The sequence below is a fragment of the Dermacentor silvarum genome, chromosome 10 (assembly GCF_013339745.2).
Source record: "Dermacentor silvarum isolate Dsil-2018 chromosome 10, BIME_Dsil_1.4, whole genome shotgun sequence".
Lineage (NCBI taxonomy): Eukaryota > Metazoa > Arthropoda > Arachnida > Ixodida > Ixodidae > Dermacentor > Dermacentor silvarum.
In genome coordinates, this window is record NC_051163.1 from 20395203 (window position 1) to 20416530 (window position 21328).

At 53.5% G+C, this 21328-nt stretch overlaps 1 protein-coding gene across 1 annotated transcript; it reads left to right on the forward strand.

Moving 5' to 3' along the window:
- On the forward strand, positions 1-12125 carry LOC125940546 (uncharacterized). Its single transcript, XM_049656844.1, has 4 exons — positions 1-488; positions 2095-2345; positions 9795-10040; positions 11488-12125. The coding sequence occupies exons 1-4, from the start codon at positions 67-69 to the stop codon at positions 11553-11555; spliced, it is 987 nt and encodes a 328-aa protein (XP_049512801.1). The 5' UTR covers positions 1-66; the 3' UTR covers positions 11556-12125.
- Positions 12126-21328: the final 9203 nt, after the last annotated feature.

Consider the following 21328-nt stretch of genomic DNA (forward strand, 5'->3'; position numbering starts at 1 on the left):
GGACCTTTCAAAATTAGCCCTTCTCGTGAAGGCGCGTTCTCTGAGTCGTCGACGTTGCAGCGAGAAATGTCCGCCCCGCAACAAAGCGCCGAGAAGGACAATGCCTCCGTCATGACAAAGCCGACTCCGCGCTGCGCCAGCGACGCCCACGGGACGTCGAAGAGCCGGCGACCAGCTACATCGGGGGCCAAGAAAGAGGCCGTGTCCGAGCGGGCGGTGTCCAGGCAGGTGATGAAGCCCGTCAAGTCGGGCAGCGCCGACTCCAAGCCTGTGATGTTGGACCCGGAACAACTGGATTCCCTGCTCAAGGACATCCCAGAGTCAGACGCGGCCGGAGCAAAGGGCGCATCGTCGAATGGCAAAACCGCAGAGGACCATGGCGATTCGGCAGTGAAGGGAGCGGTTCGCAGGAAGGCCGTATCTGCGTCCACAGGTCCCGTCAAGGTGGTCACCACGGAGCAACACCGCGTCGTCACTGACGAGATTGGGTGAGGCATGTAGTACATTGGTCACAACTCGCGTCAAGTCCATGTCCACGTGCACCTTGACACATTTCTTACGGCTGGCTCAGTTCCTATAGTCTCTCCAGTTTCAGTACCTCTCGCGATTTTTTTTTTAGAGCGCCGCTCTTAGGCGCCCGTTCCTTCGGCGAGCGTCGGCATAACCAAGAGAACGAGCGCGGCGACGGTTGAATGAGAGAGCGGGGAGCCCAGCAGGGCATGAAAGACTCGAGGAGGAAAGCGGAGGAGGAGGTTATGGCGAAAGCGTGAGAAGAAAAGCGTAGTGCGGCGACGATGGCTTCGAGATGGCGCCAGAATAGCGCGCGTCGTCTGCGAGGTCTGTCGGCGGCGGAGGATGTGAATCGCGCCCGCGCGTCTCCAGATTAGCAAGGCAGTCGCGCCACACATCGCTCCATTTGTAACGTGCCGCACGAGACAGATTATCCGCGCCATCCAACATATAGCGAAATGAAAACTCGTATAGAGCTGCGCTCAAATTTCGCATTAGGCATCGTATTGTAATCGTCGGTGAATCTTTTTTTTATCCCAGATGTAGTGTGCTTTTTTTTTCATTGCACATATAGACGAATTTTCGCCCACGGTATGTACGTGCAATCTTCAACGTCCCACGGATGTGGTCGTTCCTGAAGTCTCACTCCTGATCTCAGTCCGCCATCGTTTCAGCTATATACTTACATTGGATGAATGTCAGACCTATAGCTCTTTTTATTACTGAGGCGTTAACGGCTCTCTGTAGAGCACCGCTGCTAATCCCACTTTTTTGTACACTTGGTCATTTAGCTTGGCTATAAAGTACACCCTTGTCTCACGGAACGAATGAAGCACTGTGTGCAACCTGAAGCTAGCCTGCTAAAACCATGCATGACGACGTGAGGACATTTGAATGGATGCTCGGTACCGCATATATCGCTTGAAGAGAAGATATAGCGACCTGCTGGATATATCTATACATGTCACGATACTGACACCTCACATAGGTATCGACTGAAAAAACACTGCAGCCCAACCACAAGCTGCAGTTAGAAGAAAGTTAGAGGAACTTCAGTCTCCTCCAGTACGTTGAATGCGAAAGCATTCAGGGCGTGTCGACTGTATCGACGTCCAAGTCACGTGACATAGTCGCACGACGTCATCACTTAGTCATGTGACCTTGCAACTTAAGGTTCTTACTTGGTCGCGTGACTATGTCACATGACGTGATCACTTGGTCATGGCCTCGATAACGCCGGACGCTCACCGGATTTTCCACTTCATGGGGCATATAAAGGCTTTCGCCTTAAAAAGTGAGTTTCAAAACATGAACAGTGGGTTAAATGAGGGACGCCGTAGCGAAGGGCTGTGGATTAATTTTGACCATTTGGGGTTCTTCATAACGTGCACCCAAAGCACTGTACATGCACAAGCGTTCTTGGATTCCGCCCCCTCGAAATGCGGCCGCCGTGCAAGGAAATGGAACCCGCTGTACCTCGTGCACTCAGCACCACAAAAGCTGCGGTTGGGTTATAGTTATGTTAAGTTTAGGTTAGGTTAGGACCAACTAGAAGTGCAGTGAAGCGACTGGTCACTCTCACAGGTTCGATGCCCCGCGAGAGGACACGACGACGACGTCATTCGAAGCCCACGTGCGCATGCGCATGTCACGTCCGCGGGTGCCGGAGGGCAAAGCTATCGGCAACGCAGTGCGGGAAGACCAGACGCACGGCCGCGGCGTGGCCACTTCCCAGAGCAACCAGCGATCGTCGTCTCGTCATTCCAAAGCCTCGGGAAGGGCGTCACGATCAGCCTGTCCCGACTGCGGCGGAGGCGTCGCTGGTGTCGAAACCGGTAAATCGCCGAACGGCCAAGCTGCCGTCAATTCAGGCACCAGACAAACAATTAGTCAGGTGTAATTTTGTGAAGTGGACGAAGTCGAAACACCTAGCTTCGATTGTGTCATCAATCCAGAGCAGGGAATTAAGGTCGACCGGCATGGATTAATAGAACTTGCTGTTGGGTTAGTTGGTAACTCGTCATGCTGTTGGGCTATAGTGGCTAACTCGGAAATGCGAAATTGCGCCTGATTACTTCACTACGGTATGGGTTAAGATGATGAAAATGCGCATAGTGATTACATCGACACAACGTGCGCAGGATATTAATAGGGCACTGTGGTGGAGTGCTCCGGATTAATTTACCATCCTGAACCTTTCACATATATATTCAGCATCGATCTTAGCACAGTATATATATATATATATATATATATATATATATATATATAGTGTACACTAGACAGACTTTGCAATAATTTCACGGGAGTACATATAAACCGTAGAAGGGAATACTGGCAATATTTATGTGCGGGCTCAGCACACAAGTGTCCTCTAATTCTTCGCTCTCGTGTACACTAGCGAAATCTGTAATCCTAGTAAGTTTAATTTTCCGTACGAATAGTCATGGGAATTGAACCTACGACCACGCCCAGCGCGTATGTGGATGAACTTCTCGCCAGCTATTCGTGGTGTTGGACATCATAACCAATGTTTCACATGTAGCGATTGTCCGATGCGAAACGCTCCGGCGAGCGACGCCCCCCCCCCCCCCCCCCCCCCCCATCTGATATACCGAGATACGTTTGGGTCACATATGTTTCTTCGATCACATATGTGGATCAGAGAGCAAACGGGGATAGCCGATATTCTAATTGGCATTAAGAGAAAAAAAATAGAGCCGGGCAGGCCACGTAATGCGTAGGATGTATAACCGGTGGACAATTAGAGCTACAGAATGGATACCAAGAGAAGGGAAGCGCACTTGAGGACGGCAGAAAACTAGGTGGGCTGATGAAGTTAGGAAATTCGCAGGCGCAAGTTGGAATCAGCTAGCGCAAGACAAGGGGTAACTGGAGATCACCTTCGTCCTCCAGTGGACATAAATATAGGCTGATGATGATGTTTCTTCGCGTGGTCTTGCCGACGCAGCGACCGCGATGACCGCCACGTGCTGTCGTGGACACGGACTCCTCCAGCACGAGTAGTAGTAGTAGTAGTAGTGTAATGACGAAGTTAGCACAAGCGTCGCTGTGGTCGCATGGCTGCTGAAGTGAGGAAGAGAAAGACGAACGGATCGGTGTCGCTGGTTTTGCCTCGCGCTGGCGTTTGGCTGGAACTGCTCGGGTGCTCTTTGATCTGAACCTAACGCCAATAAACCCCATATCATTTGGTGGAGGTGCTGGGTATACTAACTATCCTACCAACTCGCCCTGGAACTCCGCAGCCGCACTCTGCCCTCCGCTACCCCCACCACCATGCCAGACGACGCCGGTGAGCGACCCACTTCGTCACCTGTGCAAGTCACCTGTGGTGCCGTTCGTGAACGAGACCCGGCTGTGTTCAGTGGCACCGCTGATGCCGACGTCGACGACTGGCTTTCGTCGTACGAACGGGTGAGCAACAACAACAAATGGGACGATCGGACAAAGCTCACCAAGGTTATTTTTTATCTTGCGGGTGTCGCCCACCTCTGGTTCCGCAACCATGAAGCAACCATTGCGACATGGAATGACTTTAAGACTGCATTCGCGGAAGTATTTGGCCGTCCTGCGGTGCGAAAGCTTCGCGCTGAACAGCGCCTTCGCCACCGAGCGCAACAGCCGGGCGAGACTTTCACTAGTTACATCGAGGACGTCATAGATCTCTGCAACCGCGTGAGCCGAACGATGACTGAGGAAGATAAGATTAAAGAAATCCTCAAGGGCATTGAAGACGATGCTTTTCAGATGCTCATGGCCAAGAATCCTACCACCGTTGCAGCCGTAGTCACATATTGCCAAAGCTTCGATGAATTACGCCGGCAACGAGCGCTCGCCCGCCAAACTGTTCCTCAAGTGGCCTCCCTTTCCAGTTTGGTGACTGCTCACGGACAGGCTGATGACGGGTCTCTCCTGCCTCAGATCAAAGCCTTCATTCGTGAAGAGGTGGCCCGCCAGCTCTCGCTGCTCCCTCTCACCCAGGAGCCTGTCCAACCTTTGTCCTCGGCCGTGCAGCAGGCCATCCGCGAGCAGGTTGCAGAGGCCCTTCCACCAGTCCAACAGATTGCTGCACCAGCTCAGATTGCTGCACCTTTGACGTACGCTGAAGTCGTGTCGCGTCCTAGACCAACGACACTCCCCTACTCGGCGCCGCCACCGCGCCCAGCGCTTCTCCCTGTCCCTCAAATGCCCCCTCAGTACTTCCGGCCACAAGATCCCTGGCGCACGCGGGACAATCGGCCGATATGCTTCTCGTGCGGTATCGCGGGACATGTGGCGCGCTTTTGTCGCCGTCGCCTGCCGCGTCAGGACGTCGTCGTTGAGCCACAGGTACCTGCATCCCACCAGTATGCTGATTCGAACCCATCGCCGAACTTCTGGACCGGTCGTCAGAACTTCAGCCCCCGTCGTTCACCATCACCGCGTCGCCGTTCGATATCGCCGATGCGTCGTCGCCCGCCTTCCAACGAGGGAAACTAAATGCTGCAGCTTCGGAGGCAAGAGCTGCACGCTTGTCGAAATGCCCAAGACCTCCGCTATCGCCGCAAAACATTATAGAAATACAGGTTGAAGGAGCCGCTACATTCGCACTCATCGACACGGGCGCTGCGGTTTCCGTCATACGTGAGACTCTTTGCCGTAAGATTAGGAAGGTCACCACATCACTTTCTGGCCTTGTACTTCGTACTGCCACCACGGAGCCCATCGAACCTTCAGCCGCATGCACCGCTAGGATCGTTATTCAGGACGTAGTTTACACAATTGAGTTCCTTGTTCTGCCTTCCTGCTCCCATGACGTCATCCTGGGATGGGACTTTCTGTCGCGCCACCGTGCCGTCATTGACTGTGCCCGTGCCGAAGTTGCTCTGTCTGTCGTTAACACCACTCTGCCTGCCGCCTCTCCCGCCCCCTTAAAGATTATTGTCGCCGCCGATACTGATCTGCCACCAAGCACTTCAACACCAGTCGCTTTGTTGTGTCCATCGGCGCCCGACGCCTCGGTACTGTTCACGCCTTCATCTGTTTTTCTTCACCGCAAATCTCTACCACTTCCATTCGCCGTTCTTGACGTAGCCGCTGGTACAACAATTATGCTAGTGGACAACCCGTTCCAATACCCGCTGACTCTGCTTCGCGACGAGTGCCTCGGCTGTGTCGAACCTATTGACATGTCGGAGTGTTTGGACGTGCCTGGCTCCTCTTCTGGCCTTTCGCTCGACGCCATGACACCATTTCCGAAAAGCTCCCGATTGGCTACCGAAGTCTTTGATTCATGCGTTGACGCCAACCTTTCCCTCGAGCACCGCGAGCAACTCCTGTCTCTCCTAGATACTTTCCGTTCTTCGTTCGACTGTACGGAACACGCCTTGGGTCGTACGAACAGTGTTTCCCACCACATCGACACCGGGTCCCACTCTCCCCTCAGACAACGCCCCTATCGCGTTTCAGCGGCGGAGCGTCGTATAATCAGCGACCAAGTGAATGACATGCTCGAGCGTGGCGTCGTTCAACCATCCCAGAGTCCGTGGTCTTCTCCAGTTGTGCTAGTGCGAAAAAAAGATGGTTCTATTCGTTTCTGTGTCGATTACCGCCGCCTAAACAAAGTCACACGGAAGGACGTCTACCCTTTACCCCGCATTGACGATGCACTCGATTGTTTACAAGGCGCTGAGTACTTCTCGTCATTGGACCTACGATCTGGCTACTGGCAGGTTCCTATGGCCGAATGCGATCGACCGAAGACAGCGTTTGTCACCCCTGATGGGCTATATGAATTTACCGTCATGCCATTCGGGCTCTGTAATGCGCCCGCAACTTTCGAGCGCATGATGGACAACATACTTCGTGGTCTCAAATGGAACATTTGCCTATGCTACCTGGATGACATCGTCGTGTTTTCTTCAGACTTCTCGACGCACCTCTCACGTCTCCACCAAGTTTTGACATGTCTTAAGAACGCTGGTCTTCAGCTGAATATCAAAAAGTGTCGCTTTGCAGCTCGCACCTTGACTATCTTGGGCCACGTTGTGTCCAAAGACGGCGTCCTCCCTGATCCTGCGAAACTTCGAGCTGTCGCCGACTTCCCTAAGCCGACGTCACTGAAGACCCTCCGGAGCTTCATCGGCCTTTGTTCTTATTTTCGTCGCTTTGTGCGCAATTTCGCGACCATTATTGCACCTTTGACGCGACTTCTCACCGTTGGCACCGACATGTCTCACTGGTCTCGTGAATGTGATGACGCATTCCAGACGCTACGCCAGCTGCTCACAGCTCCTCCGATTCTCCGGCACTACGATCCCCGGGCGCCTACGGAGGTGCACACTGATGCAAGCGGCGTGGGCCTTGGTGCGGTGCTCGCGCAACGGAAGCCTGGCTATCACGAGTATGTTGTCGCCTACGCGAGCCGAACCCTCACAAAGGCCGAGGCCAACTATTCAACCACTGAGAAAGAGTGCCTGGCTCTAGTCTGGGCTCTTGCCAAGTTCCGACCCTACCTTTATGGCCACCCGTTTTATGTCGTCACGGACCACCACGCTCTTTGCTGGTTGTCGACATTGAAAGATCCCTCGGGCCGCCTTGGTCGGTGGGCCCTGAGGCTTCAAGAGTATGATATCCAAGTGGTCTACAGGTCTGGCCGCAAGCATTCTGACGCGGACGCCCTTTCTCGCTCTCCTCTACCCCCCGATACAGCGTCACTCTCGGCACAGTACACCGCTATCTCAGCGCTCAACGTCGAGTCCATGCATTCGGAGCAACGCAAGGATCCGTGGATTGTTGCCCTTCTCGACCTTCTGTCGGATTCCACCGCCAATCAGCCCTCCCGCGCGCTCCGCCGTCAAGCCTCTCATTTTACCGTGCGAGACAACCTGCTCTACCGCCGCAACTATATACCGGGTGGTCGCAAGTGGCTTCTCGTAATACCTCGTCACATGCGCTCTGACATCTGCGCTGCTTTTCATGCCGACCCACAGAGTGCTCACGCAGGCGTGCTGAAAACTTACGCAAGGTTGCGCCAACGCTTCTACTGGCGCGGTATGTACAGCTTTGTCCTAAAGTATATCCGTGCTTGCGAAGCATGCCAACAACGCAAGATTCCTCCGCAACGCTCGACCGGCGCTCTTCAGCCTTTACCTTGCCCTGCGCGGCCTTTCGATAGGGTCGGCATCGACCTTTACGGCCCACTCCCATGCTCTACGTCTGGAAGTCGGTGGATAATCGTTGGTGTTGACCATCTCACCCGGTATGCTGAGACTGCCGCCCTTCCTGCCGCTACAGCACGTGAGGTTGCTTTCTTCATCCTGCGCAATTTCGTGCTTCGACATGGCGCTCCTCGAGAACTCCTCAGTGACAGAGGACGTGTCTTTCTTTCCCAAGTGGTCGAAGCTCTCCTTGCCGAGTGCCACGTCGTCCACCGTACATCAACCGCGTACCATCCGCAAACCAATGGATTAACTGAGCGCTTCAATCGCACTCTTGGTGAAATGCTCACTGCATACGTCGCGTCGGACCACTCCAATTGGGACATGATTCTCCCTTTTGTCACCTACGCTTACAATACCGCGACTCAAGCAACCACAGGCTTTTCACCATTCTTTTTATTGTATGGACGAGAACCCTCGTGCACGCTCGATACAGTATTGCCATACCAACCTGACGCCTCTGAATATCGACCCATATCAGAAGTAGCCAGGTACGCTGAAGAATGCCGCCAACTTGCCCGTACCTTCACGACGGAAGGTCAAGCCCACCAGCGGAATCGACATGACACCGACCTGAGCCCTACCACTTTCCGTGTCGGCTCCCTCGTCTGGTTGTGGATTCCGCCTCACGTTCCCGGTCTTTCGTCTAAGCTGCTGGCTCAATACCACGGACCCTACCGGATCGTCGCCTGTACATCTGCTGTAAACTATGTGGTCGAACCTCTCACGCTGTCTGACGATCTGCGGCGTCGTGGTCGCGAGACTGTGCACGTTAGCCGGCTTAAACCGTATTACGATCCCTCTATCGTGTCGTCACCGTGAGTCGCCAGGATGGCTAGTCTTCTCTCGTGGGGCCATTGTAATGACGAAGTTAGCACAAGCGTCGCTGTGGTCGCATGGCTGCTGAAGTGAGGAAGAGAAAGACGAACGGATCGGTGTCGCTGGTTTTGCCTCGCGCTGGCGTTTGGCTGGAACTGCTCGGGTGCTCTTTGATCTGAACCTAACGCCAATAAACCCCATATCAGTAGTAGTAGTAGTAGTAGTAGTAGTAGTAGTAGTAGTAGTAGTAGTAGTAGTAGTAGTAGTAGTAGTAGTAGTAGTAGTGGCAGTAGTAGTAGTAGTGGCAGTAGTAGTAGTGGTAGTATAGTAGTAGTAGTAGTAGTAGTAGTAGTAGAAGTAGTAGTAGTGGCAGTAGTAGTAGTGGCAGTAGTAGTAGTAGTGGTAGTAGTAGTAGTAGTAGAAGTAGTAGTAGTAGTAGTAGTAGAAGTAGTAGTAGTAGTAGTAGTAGTAGTAGAAGTGGCAGTAGTAGTAGTAGTGGTAGTATAGTAGTAGTAGTAGTAGTAGTAGCAGTAGTAGTAGTAGTAGAAGTAGTCGTAGCAGACGTCTGCACGTACGTCAAATGCTGCTTCTGCGCTTCAATAGATCAGACGCAGCGCGCCACAGCGAAACTCGAGTCCACCAATTAAGTTCAAATTACGCAGCTCGGGGCAGTCGTTACGCAAATTCGGGGCAGCTGTCGCAGCATTTGGCATGCTGTCTGTTGCTGTGGCTAGGATTTGAGACGATTCGCGGCATGTGAAACGGCCTTTAGGAACAACAAGCTACGTAAGCTTTGCGCCCCTGACACTGATAAAATTCCACCACATTGTCGAATTAGCTATCTTGTCAGTTCTGGGGTGGTATTCTGTAAGAGTCTATACTATAGTGGACTGTCCATTTCGGCCACTGCCCATTGGCTGGAGGAGGAGGAGACAGGTGCCCCCGCCAGTCCCCTATACTCGCTCGTACAGCTGCAGCCAATCAGTGACAGCCGAAATGGACAGTCCACTAGGTGGACTCTTACAGAATACCCCCCCCCCTCGACCTTAAAACACCAACATGGCGGCATTCAACAACGCACATTACGAACTACTGACAATGTCCAGAATATAACACACTATGGTTGGCAAGCGTTCCGCGCCTCCATAATTAATATTATATGCAAATACTGGTTCCCGTGTTTTGCGGGCTTTCGACGGAAGCCGTATAACACGTATATATGCGCAATGGCGTCGCCCGTTTCAGGAGGAATCACGTGCGGCTGCGACTATGGTGCCTGCTGCTGCTGCTGCGCGCGCAGCAGCCAGCAAGAGTCAGCGGCGTGCTGCAGCGCGAGCGGCAGCAGCACCTGCTCGTCTTGCTCGCAGGAGGAAGCGTACCATACTGACGCGTCGTCCCCACGAGACCAGTGGTTCAGCGCCGGCAGCGTCTCCTCGACGTCGGCCTGCAGCACCTGCCGGGAGCCAGAGATTGGCGCTCTACTACGCACCAGTAAGCGCCAAGCGCTACGAGTGATACGGGCACCGTTACGCAGAAAGCATGGCGTTGCCGGCGTTGACCATGAGCGAAAATTGTGTAATCACAGCGCGGCGCGTTTCTACCAATCACGGAGCGACACGCCGCGTGCGCCGCTCGGTTCCTCGCAGCACCACCAGGCGGCACTCGCCTCCGCGCATCCGCGGCGGCGCCGGCCGTGCGGAAAAAATAGAACCCGACAGCTCCCGCCTTCGTGCATAGCGTTCGCCGCAAGCGTTTCCCGGTAAAGATTACAGTTGTGTATACGCTGCAGTTGCCGGGAAGCGTGAGAATTAAGCAGTCAGGGACCCTTTGATGCTATCACGTTCTACTCTTAAAGGCCGAGCTCAAGCGTCTCCCAAGTTTATCATTGCAGGGATCGAAACGGCTTCGGGGAGACTTCGCGACAAAGGGCGTTTCGAATAACGTGACCAAAGACGTCGCTGCGTTTTTCGTGTTGGCAAACGCCGCGAACAGCGCAGACGATGGGAGTAGAGATATATGTACGAACAGACTACGGCCGTTCGATCGTCATGTGTTGAACGAAAGCCGAGCAGTCCAATTAACTTGGTTATAACGAACAGGTTTATGCGCTAAAAGCAGATTGACATATCGCGCAGTTTAATGTATTTTGCGATGTGTTCGTTATACATACACAGATTCGTTATCTCCGTGCACTGGAGAAAAGACGCAAGCAAGGAATCCATTTACTGAAAACAAGACTATATACGGGTATAGTAAGCAGTAAATTTTACGTGTGGCTTGAACTGTGTCTCAGCGTCACTAATGATGACGTTCTGGACGCGCGACATTGTGTGACCTCGCTCCAGTCCACTCCCCTAAACGCCAGAATGTATACCATTCGCGCAGCCTCACCGCCCTTCTCGAAAGCCAGCAAAATAACACAACTCTCCTGAACGCCATGCTTGCGGCATGCAAGCGGCTTTGTGGCGCCGGCAGCAGACGCGCCAAGTTCGATATACCCAATGTCCATTCGTTATGATGGAGTTACTTTATACATGAGTGTCGGTCAGTAAGTTTCGCGTGTTCGATGTAGAGAATAATTCGCTTTACCCGGGTTCGTTATATTCGTGTTCGACTGTACTTATAGTAAATTGTTTGTGAAAGGTACGGCAGACGCACATGCGGTCTAAATGTGTGGAGGGGAGATATCAACTTAATTATCACTCTCGAGATCATCTGGACTATTGCGCGTGAGTGTATGCAAAGCGTACGCGCTGCCGCTTCTGTAGTACTTATGTAGTACCATGCCGCTTCTGTAGCTAGGGCCCAACGCGGTTTCAGAAAAGCCCAGAGGGCATTAATGGAAACTCTCGTTAAAAAGGTCTATATTCGTTTCTCATCTGCATATACAACCACGCATTATGTTCACCTGGATCGCTTGCCTTTCTCTTGACCGCAGCCGCCTCTTTCTGCGAGACTCTGGCGATGGCACTCAGCGGCGAGCAGCACGGAGCCAGGAAGCACTGACCGGGCGTTCCGAGCTCGGAAGAGCGCTGTGGAGCTATAGCGGGAAACGTTAGCTTCACTGCCCCTGCACATCTCTCTATTAATACAATGTCGGCCCCCGGTGACGACTCGATCGTTTCTGTATATACCTTTGACAAGTTGAGTTCGGTGGGTCCGTCCCGGACTAGCACACCCTGCATCTGCTGTTGCTATAGAATAATCTGCCTGCGGCCGTTTTTCGTTCCAGTAAGAAACGATGTTCGTCCCTTCTAGCTCTATCAGTAAATTACCCTTCTACAATACCAAGAAAGTCGCTGTTAGCTAAGCCAGAAAAGACACAGAAAGCGAAAGACAGCTACATCTGGCGACGGCGCCTCGAAGTTTACGCAGCTAGTTCACCGTGACATCGTGGACATCGTCCATTGAAGGATTCTTCTCGGGTCTATAGTTAATTTTTATTAGCAAAGATTGACTGCATTGTATCCTAAAAGGGCCAACGACTGGACTCGCAGTTTCAAAAACTTTAACCGTGTCCCAGCGGCCCAAATTCGAAACAAAAAACGGAATGATTTGTGACGTCACACTGACGTAGCGGCGCTGGGGTATCGGCGCGAAATTAAAAAAAAATATGGCTTGAAATAGCATTTTATCAGTCTAGAGCAGAGTTTCTCAATTAAACTTTGCCAGTACGTGACCCATTTTAATAGTGTCAAATATACCATGACCTCCCAACCTTATTTTATAAGCCTTCTGAAAATTTACTTTTATAGCGGAGCCTAGTAGTAGTAGTAGTAGTAGAGGTTTAGGTTGGGAAAAGATGCGTATTTCTGCAGCCCTTATAGGGAGCACGGCTCAGCATCTGGGGGGAGGGGTATGGGGGGAGAAAGAGGGAAATAGTGGGAGAAGGGGGAAGGGAGAGGGCACTCGTCCTCGTCTCGGGCAGGGTCAGCCGGTCAGCCAGCATAGTGTCCGCAAGGTAGCCGAGGACCACCTTGAACACTTGGCTGGGGTTGCGGGCTGGATGCAGCAGGTCCGTGCTGGCAGCAGAAGGTAGACCCATGCGGCGGAGTTGAGCCACCATGGTGTTGCGGTGTTGGTCGAGTGCGGGGCAGGAACATAGGAGGTGCTCCAGTGTTTCGTCTGCCCCGCACTGAGAGCAGGCTGGGGAGTCTGCTCTGCCCAGGCGGAAGCTTCGGGCGGCTGTCCAGCAGCAGCCAATCCGAAGGCGTAGTAGGAGGGATCTCTCCCTTCTGGTCAGTCCCCTGTCAGGCAGCCGTGTCGGAGGGCTCCGCCTTGCCACGCGTGCGTCGGGGTGGCAGCTCAGCAGCAGTCGTTGAATGGTGCTCCTTGAGTAGTCCGACGACACGACCTCCTGGCTGGGAGCCGTGTCCGTGCCGTGTGCCTCCTTTGCCAAGGCATCTGCCTCTTCATTGCCTGGGATTCCCACGTGGGCAGGTACCCAGTGCCAAGAGACGTCAGTACCACTGGCGCGGAGAGCGTGAAGCTTTGTCACCAGGAGGGCTGCACTGAAGCCAGCCCTCTCCGGGAGGCACACAGCCTGGAGAGCAGCTCGCGAGTCGCTGGCCACTGCGACCGGTACCCCAGGGGGCTCGGCTGCCAGCAGGTCTGCGGCCAGGTGGAGGCCCGCCATCTCAGCAGCGGTGGAGCTGGCCGAGAAGGGAAGTCGACAGGTCGATGCCCTGCCGAGCGCGGGGGCCACACAGGCCGCAGTGGCTGAGCCGCTGTCGGGGAGGACGGAGCCATCCGTGAAGACAAGCAGTCTCCCCGCCAGCTCTTCCTCCAGCTTGGAGGTAGCCACCTGGAGGAGTACGCAGCTGGACGATCGGCGCTTGCTGTGTCCTTCAAGCGAGGTGGTGATGACCAGGGGCCTCTCGTGTGGTGGCGGGAGTCTTGGTGCTGGGGGTACCTGGCCGACCACTGCCTGGTAAGTGTCGACGAGGCTCCCCATCCTGGAGGAGGGACGGCTCGCCAGGCGGGCGAGCAGGCGTTCTCCGTCAGGAGCGTGGGCCAGCCTGTCGATGTGCAGCAGGCCACGTTGCTGCAGCAGGAGGGACAGAGGCCACGCCCCCGCCTCTGCGAGCGTTTCTGCTATCTGAGAGGTCCGGGGCAGCCCCAGGCACGCTCCTGATGAAGCCTCTGTGTAGCTGCTCCAGACGTCTCAGCCGGGTTGCTGACAGCGTGACGAGTGGCAGGGCGTAGAGCAGCCTGGAGGTGGCGGCTGCAGAATGCAGACGCAGCGCCCAGGATGTCGAGCATCCTCGCCCCCTCAAGAAGATGCGGCTCACTGCTTTCTGGACCCTATGGACCTGGGCCACGGCAGCCTTTACAGCGGGAGTCCAGGTCAGCAGGTGGTCGATCTGCAGTCCCAGGTACATGACTGTCTTCTGCCATGGTATCCTGGTGCCTCCTACGCTGAGACAGGCAGCGCTCCGTCGGGTGGCCGAACGAGGATGCACCAGGAGAGCCTTAGTCTTGGCAGAGGACACCGTGAGGCCCACGGAAGCCAGGTGGCCCACCGAGGCGTCCAGGGCCTCCTGGAGACAGGTCCGGACTGCAGGAAGGCTGCGTCGTGGTCCGCTGGTCCACAGGGCGATGTCGTCCGCGTACACTGAGCAGTGCACTGGGAAGCGCCGGCCCTTTGGGATGGATGAGGGCAGGCGTGCCAGGGCCACGTTGAAAAGGAAGGGGCTCAGCACCGACCCCTGAGGCACGCCTGCCGTGACCGGTTGCGGGGAGCTCTGTGCGGTGCCCACGCGCACTCGGAACGAGCGACCGGTCAGGAAGGCACGCACGAATTGCTCCATGCGTCCCGACACTCCCAGTGCATCGAGGGCGTGTATCACCACCTGGTGGGGCAGGCCGTCGAAGGCACTCTGCACATCCAGGAGGACCAGCAGGGCTGCCTCACCTTCGCTCCTGGCCTGCTCCAGTGTTGACACGACGTCGCCGATGGAGTCAGCTGTGCAGCGGCGACTCCGGAAGCCAGTCTGCTGCTCCGGAAAGAACTCCAGCACCCTGGCTATCCACTGCAGGCGCACCAGGACCATGGTCTCCATGATCTTGCAGACCACAGATGTAAGGGAGACAGGCCTGTAGGACGATGGAGCAGTGGCTGGCTTTCGTGCCTTCAGTATGGGCACGACTATGGCAGTGAGCCACGACTCAGGGAGCTGGCCGTTGTTCCAGACAGCGTTGAGGCAGTCCAGGAGCCGGGCCTTCTCAGCGTCCGCCAGGTTGCGGAGCATCTGGAAGGTTATCCCGCTGCTCCCGGGGCGCTTCGCCGCCTGGAACGGTCGAGGGCCTTGGTCCAGCTCATGGAGCTGGAAAGGCTCATTGCATAGGGCCGCCACGCACTCCATCGTCCAGTCCGGGTGGTGGGTGGTGTACATTGGTGCGGCTCTGGTACATGCTGGCTGGATCAGGGGTCCGTACAGGTGGCCGGGTGGCAAAGTGGCTGGCCAGGAGGTCAGCCAGAGCCGTCTCTGTCATCCCCATAGATACAGCAACGGCCAGGATGGGTTGTCGGATGCTTGGGCCCTGCTGGAGTGCTCGTAGCAAACGCCACGCCGTTGAGCTGCTTGTGGCGGAGGAGATGGAGTTGCAGACTCCCGCCCAGCTCTGCCGACGGCGCTGGTTGGCGTGACGTCTGCATGCAGCATCCAGCCTCCGGTAGGTGGTCCAGTCTCCCTGGTCAGCCGTGCAGATGGCCCGGCGTTCTGCCCTCCTCCTTGCGGCCCAGAGGTTCAGCTGCCGGAGGTCAGGAACGGGACGTCCTGGCTGCACTCGTGACACTACTGTGGCGGCCGTGGCACTGCTCTTTATGTGGCTAAAGAAATCGCCATCCGCAGGATCGCCTGCGCAGCGTCTCCTGAAGTGGGCCCAGTTCACCGTGGAGCAGACCCTGCTCCGGAGGGTCCGGCCAGTGTCATGGCAGAGGATGACAGGGAAGTGGTCGGACCCCCATGTGTCAGGGCAGACTGTCCAGGTGTACGCACAGCGTTCAGTCGCAAGACTGAGGTCTATGGCCGTGCGCACACCTCGGCGAACGTAGGTTGCCTCTCCGCTGTTGAGGATCAGGAGGCCTGCGCGAAGGCAGATGTCCGCGATGGCACGGCCAAGAGTACAGCAGCGTCGTCCTCCCCAGGCTGTGTGGTGGGCATTGACGTCTCCACACAGGATGGAATCTTTCCCCAGGCGGCTTGCCAGCTGCAGGAGGCTGGTGGCATCCCAGGCGAGGCGGGGGCGGATGTATATGCTGGCCACGGTCGTGTCGCACGAGCCTATGCAAACAGTGACCGCACAGCACTCCATCGCGCCCCTGGCCAGGTCATCCACAGGAACCGCAGCGTGGGGATGCTCGTGCGCACGAACACGGCACATCGGGCTGCTCCCTGGTCGTGGCCGGCCGTCCGGCAGGGTGCCGCAGTGCACGTGTCGAGAGTGCAGGAGGTGGTGCTCAGGTGTTCCACGTAGCCTGGCAAGCGTAGGGTTCCTGCCGTCACGTACACCTCCTGCAGTGCGAGCACGTCGTACTCCTCCTGGAGGAGATGTAAGCACAGCTCCGCCTGCCGCCGCCGCAGTGAATTCGCGTTCCACTGCAGCACCCGTGGACGCCGACTGCTTCGTCGGTCTACGCGGCTTCTATATACAGAGCAAACGCGGCAAACGGGGGGATGGGAAGGAGGGGGGAGGGGACGTTTAGTTGCGGCACCAAATGCGTATTTATATAGAAAGGTTGTGAGGTGGTAAAGACATCCGGCGCTGCTCGACGAGTTTCCCGTTCTGATCTCGTCGAAAACCTCCGAGCCGCCCCCAGAGGCCCTGGCAACAGTCGCCAACGCCGCGCGCGTTCGGTGTGAACGTGGGCAAAAGGGCGATGGCGTCGACAACAGTTCTGCGCGTTCCTGGTGCTGCTGCATGTCCAAGTTTATTCAGCTGATAAAACTACTATCCTTACTCCCTATAGCTCTCTACTAATTTGCTATTGCAATTGATGCTTCGCCTTTCGGGTGAAACTGCGACATTTTTTTAACCAACTAGCCGACCTCGCCGGCTTGTGACAGCTTTATCTCAGCGTTCATAGCACATTGTATCCTGACGTGTGTAACTTAACACCTTGGACACAGGCGTCTAAAGGGAACCGTACTGGGCTTCACATGTCACTCGTGGCTTTGGAAAGCCGTTATAACACTCGGCCGCGCAACGCTTGAAACAGCGAAGCTAGGCGATCGTAACCCAGCATTTTGCGGAAGTGCGCGCGAACTTTTCATCTTAATACTCATCATAATGATAATTTCTTTTCGCGCGTCTCGGACTTACGACCGTCACTGCGCGTTGCACAGCCTAGATTGCAACACCGCCACCGCGTTCCAATGTCGCCACCGCGTTCCATGAGAGAGAGAGAGATTATTGTTGGAAAGGGTGAAAGATTGGGTTAAAGTGCAGCGCGATGCACGAGATGCTCTCCGTGAATGCGTCTCTCTCTCCCTGTCTCTCGCTCTCATAGCGCGCAAAAGCTCTTCAACTCGCAGATTGACGCTGCGCGTGCTCCCTATTGGGTTCCCTGCTGGGCAGAAATAAGCGTCGTTTTCCTTAATAAACTACTACTACTACCTCGGAGTTGGCATGAGCATGCGCATGAGCAGCGTTGGCATGAGCAGCGTTGGCATGAGCATGCGATGATGGGGTTCTGAGCCGGGCGAGTGGATGTGCTTCTTCGGCGCCACACAATAACTGCGCGGCTGAAGCATCTTGGTTAGGTGAAAAAGGAAGTACGGTGTCGAGGAAACTTTCAGGGTGGCGAGCGTAGATGACAAAAAAAAGTGCGTATCCCATGACATCATGTTAGGCTATGTTGAACGGATGAACGGTAATACGGTATCCAGGGCGTCCAGTACCCAGCACCTCCACCACTTTTTACGGATGAAGAATGAATTTATTTACAGTGAAAAGGGTAGAGAAGACATAGTATAGTCCGACACAGCCGATCATCCAAAAACCTCGCGCCACCTCCACTTCCTCTTCTACGCTCCTCCTGTGCGACGTTACACTATATTGATTGAATAAAGACACATACACATAACTTCGTCGTTGTTACCGTCTTTTATTTTCTTTTTACTTTGTCATTATGGTAACCATTGCTTTGTGGTCACTGTGATGTACTGCAATTGGTTGCCGATGCTTTCGCGCTCACTCCCGCTTCTGTTCGCGAAAGCCATCTTCGCGGGCACGATGTTGTTCTTCATCGGTCATAGAGCGGCTATCCGACGTTACGGATCCTTCGGACGACACGCTTTCGGCTATAGCGGCTTCATGTCGCGTTCGCGCCCATTGACGCTGTTGCTCAGGCCGGCGCTCTTTCCATGCATGTTCTTCTTCTTCAGTGCGCATTACGCCGGTACTGGCCATAGCAAGACGAAAGCCGGAGTTGGACAGTGGGGCTAGTTTCCGTATTGGCGATAAAGCGTCGCCATGAGGGTCATGGCCAAAGGAAAACTCTGTAACTTTTGCATATGTGGCTCTATCTTTTCAACCTACATAACAAAAAGTAAAGTGACGCAATTATGTGTAGAAATTAAATGTATTTGTGGCTATTTTCTTTTTTGGCATGCTATATCTTTATTTAGTCGCTTCACTTGTTGCGCCAGGGCGGCGCTTTCGCTCGTATAGCTTCGGCTGCCACTCTATTCGTCTGCTCCTGTCGATCTCTGCACCTTTGCACACGTGCATGCCTTTGCCTTCTAATGTGCGCTGTAACATTTTCTGTTTCTGTATCGACTAGTGCTACAGCAATGTAAGAAAAAGAGAAGGCGAAAAGACTTTCTGCGCGCCTGTACGTTGGGCCAGCACAAGAAGGGACATCAGGGACCCTTTTTACGCTTCCAAGAGAATGAAAGGTAAGCACGCTTTTATGCAGTCATGTAGCAAATAGCCGCTAACCTTATCGAAACGGCTGTAAGACGAAAGGAAGGGTATTTCGTAAGCGGTACATTTCTCTGTGGCGTGTAAATACATTGAAGCTGCCTATCGACAGCAGCTCCAGAGACGAGTGAGGTCTAGCTGACCCGCTGACGGAAATTGCGTTTCCTTATATGTGGGCGACTGCTGTTGGCTTTATGGAATAAAAAAAACTGCTAATTCATCTTTGCTGAAGATTCCCGAATGCTTGCTGCACGGACGAGAGGGTTAATTTAGAGAACATTGTGCTTTCCTTTTCTTGTTCTTGGTTAAACATTCCAAGTCGCCTAGAGTGTCACAAGGTGCGGAAACGAATTGAAGGAGTGCAACGCTAGTGCAACAAGAGCTGTTTTCTTCGCGTTGTCTGCTACGGCGCCGTGTGCATATTACGTACGTTACATAGCGAAATGTTGTGTGTCGCCAAAATAAAAAAATAAACGCCTGCTACTCTGTTCTTTTCTATCGAATATTCATCTGCGATGTACGATGTTGGCGGTTGTTAACTGATAACTAAGCAGACGTGCAGATTTTGTTCAGAACGAACGAATTTACCTTCGGGTCAAGTCGCACTGGCGCGTAATGCGCACGAAGGTGCGTACGTCGGCGCTTAGCGAGCCCCGCACAGCGGTGTTCCCGCAAAGTATTGCTCCCCCTGTGCAAAACAAATACTTCATGAGTAGGAAATGCTCATATAGCGTTGACCAGTGGCTTACAACATTTTGAAGATAGTCTTTTAGTGAGAGGCATTCTGCAAAAAAAGGAAAACAAGCAGCCTACAAAAAGGTGGAACAAACGAATTCATCCGTGCCTTATTGACAAGTGAATAAGAAATTCAGGGATCAAGATAATTCAGCTGTAAGGAACTGATTAGTGTTTTCAGACAGCTGTTGAGAAAGCGGCATTACCAAACCTGTTACTTGAATATAGTAGCAGTTAAAATAGGAATTTGGATTCTAAAATGTATGCGCCATATTTTCCCCATACCTGCCACAACAAAATATAATAAGAGTTGACGTAAATGAATTGAAAGCAGTGTTTTACGGCAAGAGTGCTGAAATTTGTTCCTGCAATTGCGTTGCGTGTAAGCATAAAACGTATTACTTTAATTTTTTCCCAGACCACAGCTCCAGCCCGGACAACTCCGCCTCGTCTGTGTTTGACTATGCGAAATGTGCTGTCGACCGTGTTACCGCAGCCGTGGCCTAGTGGTAGAACGCCCGCTTCAGCTGCGGGAGGCTGTGGGTTCGATTCCCACCGCCGCCGGGCACCCGCTGGTTCAAAAGGGTACAAGCGTACCCCGGCCTGGCGTTCGGCTTCCTTCAGGGGTGATACGCTTGGGCCTTTCAACCCGTCGCGCGTAATGATATTCTTCTTGCATGAGTAATCAGATACTGTTGTGACATACGATTTGCGTTGGTAGAATTGTCTCATGCAAAGTAAAAAAAATGACTTTTGCTATTCAGAAATCGTAAGAAGCTTTATGTGTATGCGTCTACGGAATGTGTAGTTTGTACTCCAGATGCGATATACTGAGGTCTGCAATATTGCTTTGTGTATTGAATCACTTGACACGTACAAAAGTTGCTAAGAAAATTGCAAAATAAAGCACATTTCACTGCCCTCTTATTGTCCTACCTAAACGCAGTTGCCACGCACTATGACATGCTGGCTCACGTATCATAACGGAATACGGTAAAATTCCATTAAACACAGATGCGCTGCTGGCGTTTATTCAATACATGAACCACACACACATAAAGAAATAGTCAATACGAAAAAAAGTCTGTGAATGACGGCCATTATAATAATGCAGACAAGCAACAGGCGGAACTCGGGCTAGTTTCCTCTTGCGTCTGCCGAGAAAATCACACGCTCGTCTATCGCATTGCAGACATGCGGAATGGCCGTCTCTCCCTCGCACATCAACAAAACCTTTGCCATAACAGCAGACTTAATCTTTTTTTCTGAGAAGAATGGCCTACCAAGTACCAGAGGGGAAACGGGCGCTCGTGACGCAATTCCCGATTACCGGGGGGTATACCAGCTGACATAGCCGTGACCAAAGTACAACTGCTCATAACGTAGCTAGAGCGATGTAGACGTCACAAGAAAACGAGGCACAGTCATTGGTGGGTAAATAATGACGTTTTATTAGTCCGCCATCCACTCTGGAGCCACTGAGCACCGCCGGCGCGCAGCAGGCTACTGTGGATTCAGTTTTGTCGACGTGACTTTTATTGCGAGAGCAATTATATGGACACTCCAAGCGTATTTCAGCCGTCGGCGTCGCCGTCGAAGTCGCCGTGAGGTTCTGTATAAAGTCCAATTGCGATAAAATTGTCGCCGCGCGCTGTATGTGCGAGTGAAAGCCTTTCCTCTCGAGTTGGCTTCCCGATTTCATCCTTTCGCGTGCGAGACTGAGTCGCCAGTTCCCCTTGCGACGTTGGTGGCGCAGCACGACGTGGCCCCCCTCCCTCCCATTCCCCCAGGGCCTTTCGCGCGACGGTCGCTTTTGCCCTCCGCCGTGCTTTCGGAGAGCAAACGCGACCGTCGTCAACATAGATATTTCTTTATACTGTTAACAGTCTGTGGACTTATGGCCATACACTTTTTGTAGACTAGTGTACAAAATATCTGAGTTTATAGACTGACTATGAAATGAAATGACTATAATAGATGAATGAAAATTTACTTTTGTAGACAATGTCTGCAGAATGTGCATAGACAAAAGTGTATAAGTTTATATAGTTCTACTTTTGTAGACATAAGTCTATGAAATATCTATAGGCTATCTATAGACTATTCCTATAGACCAG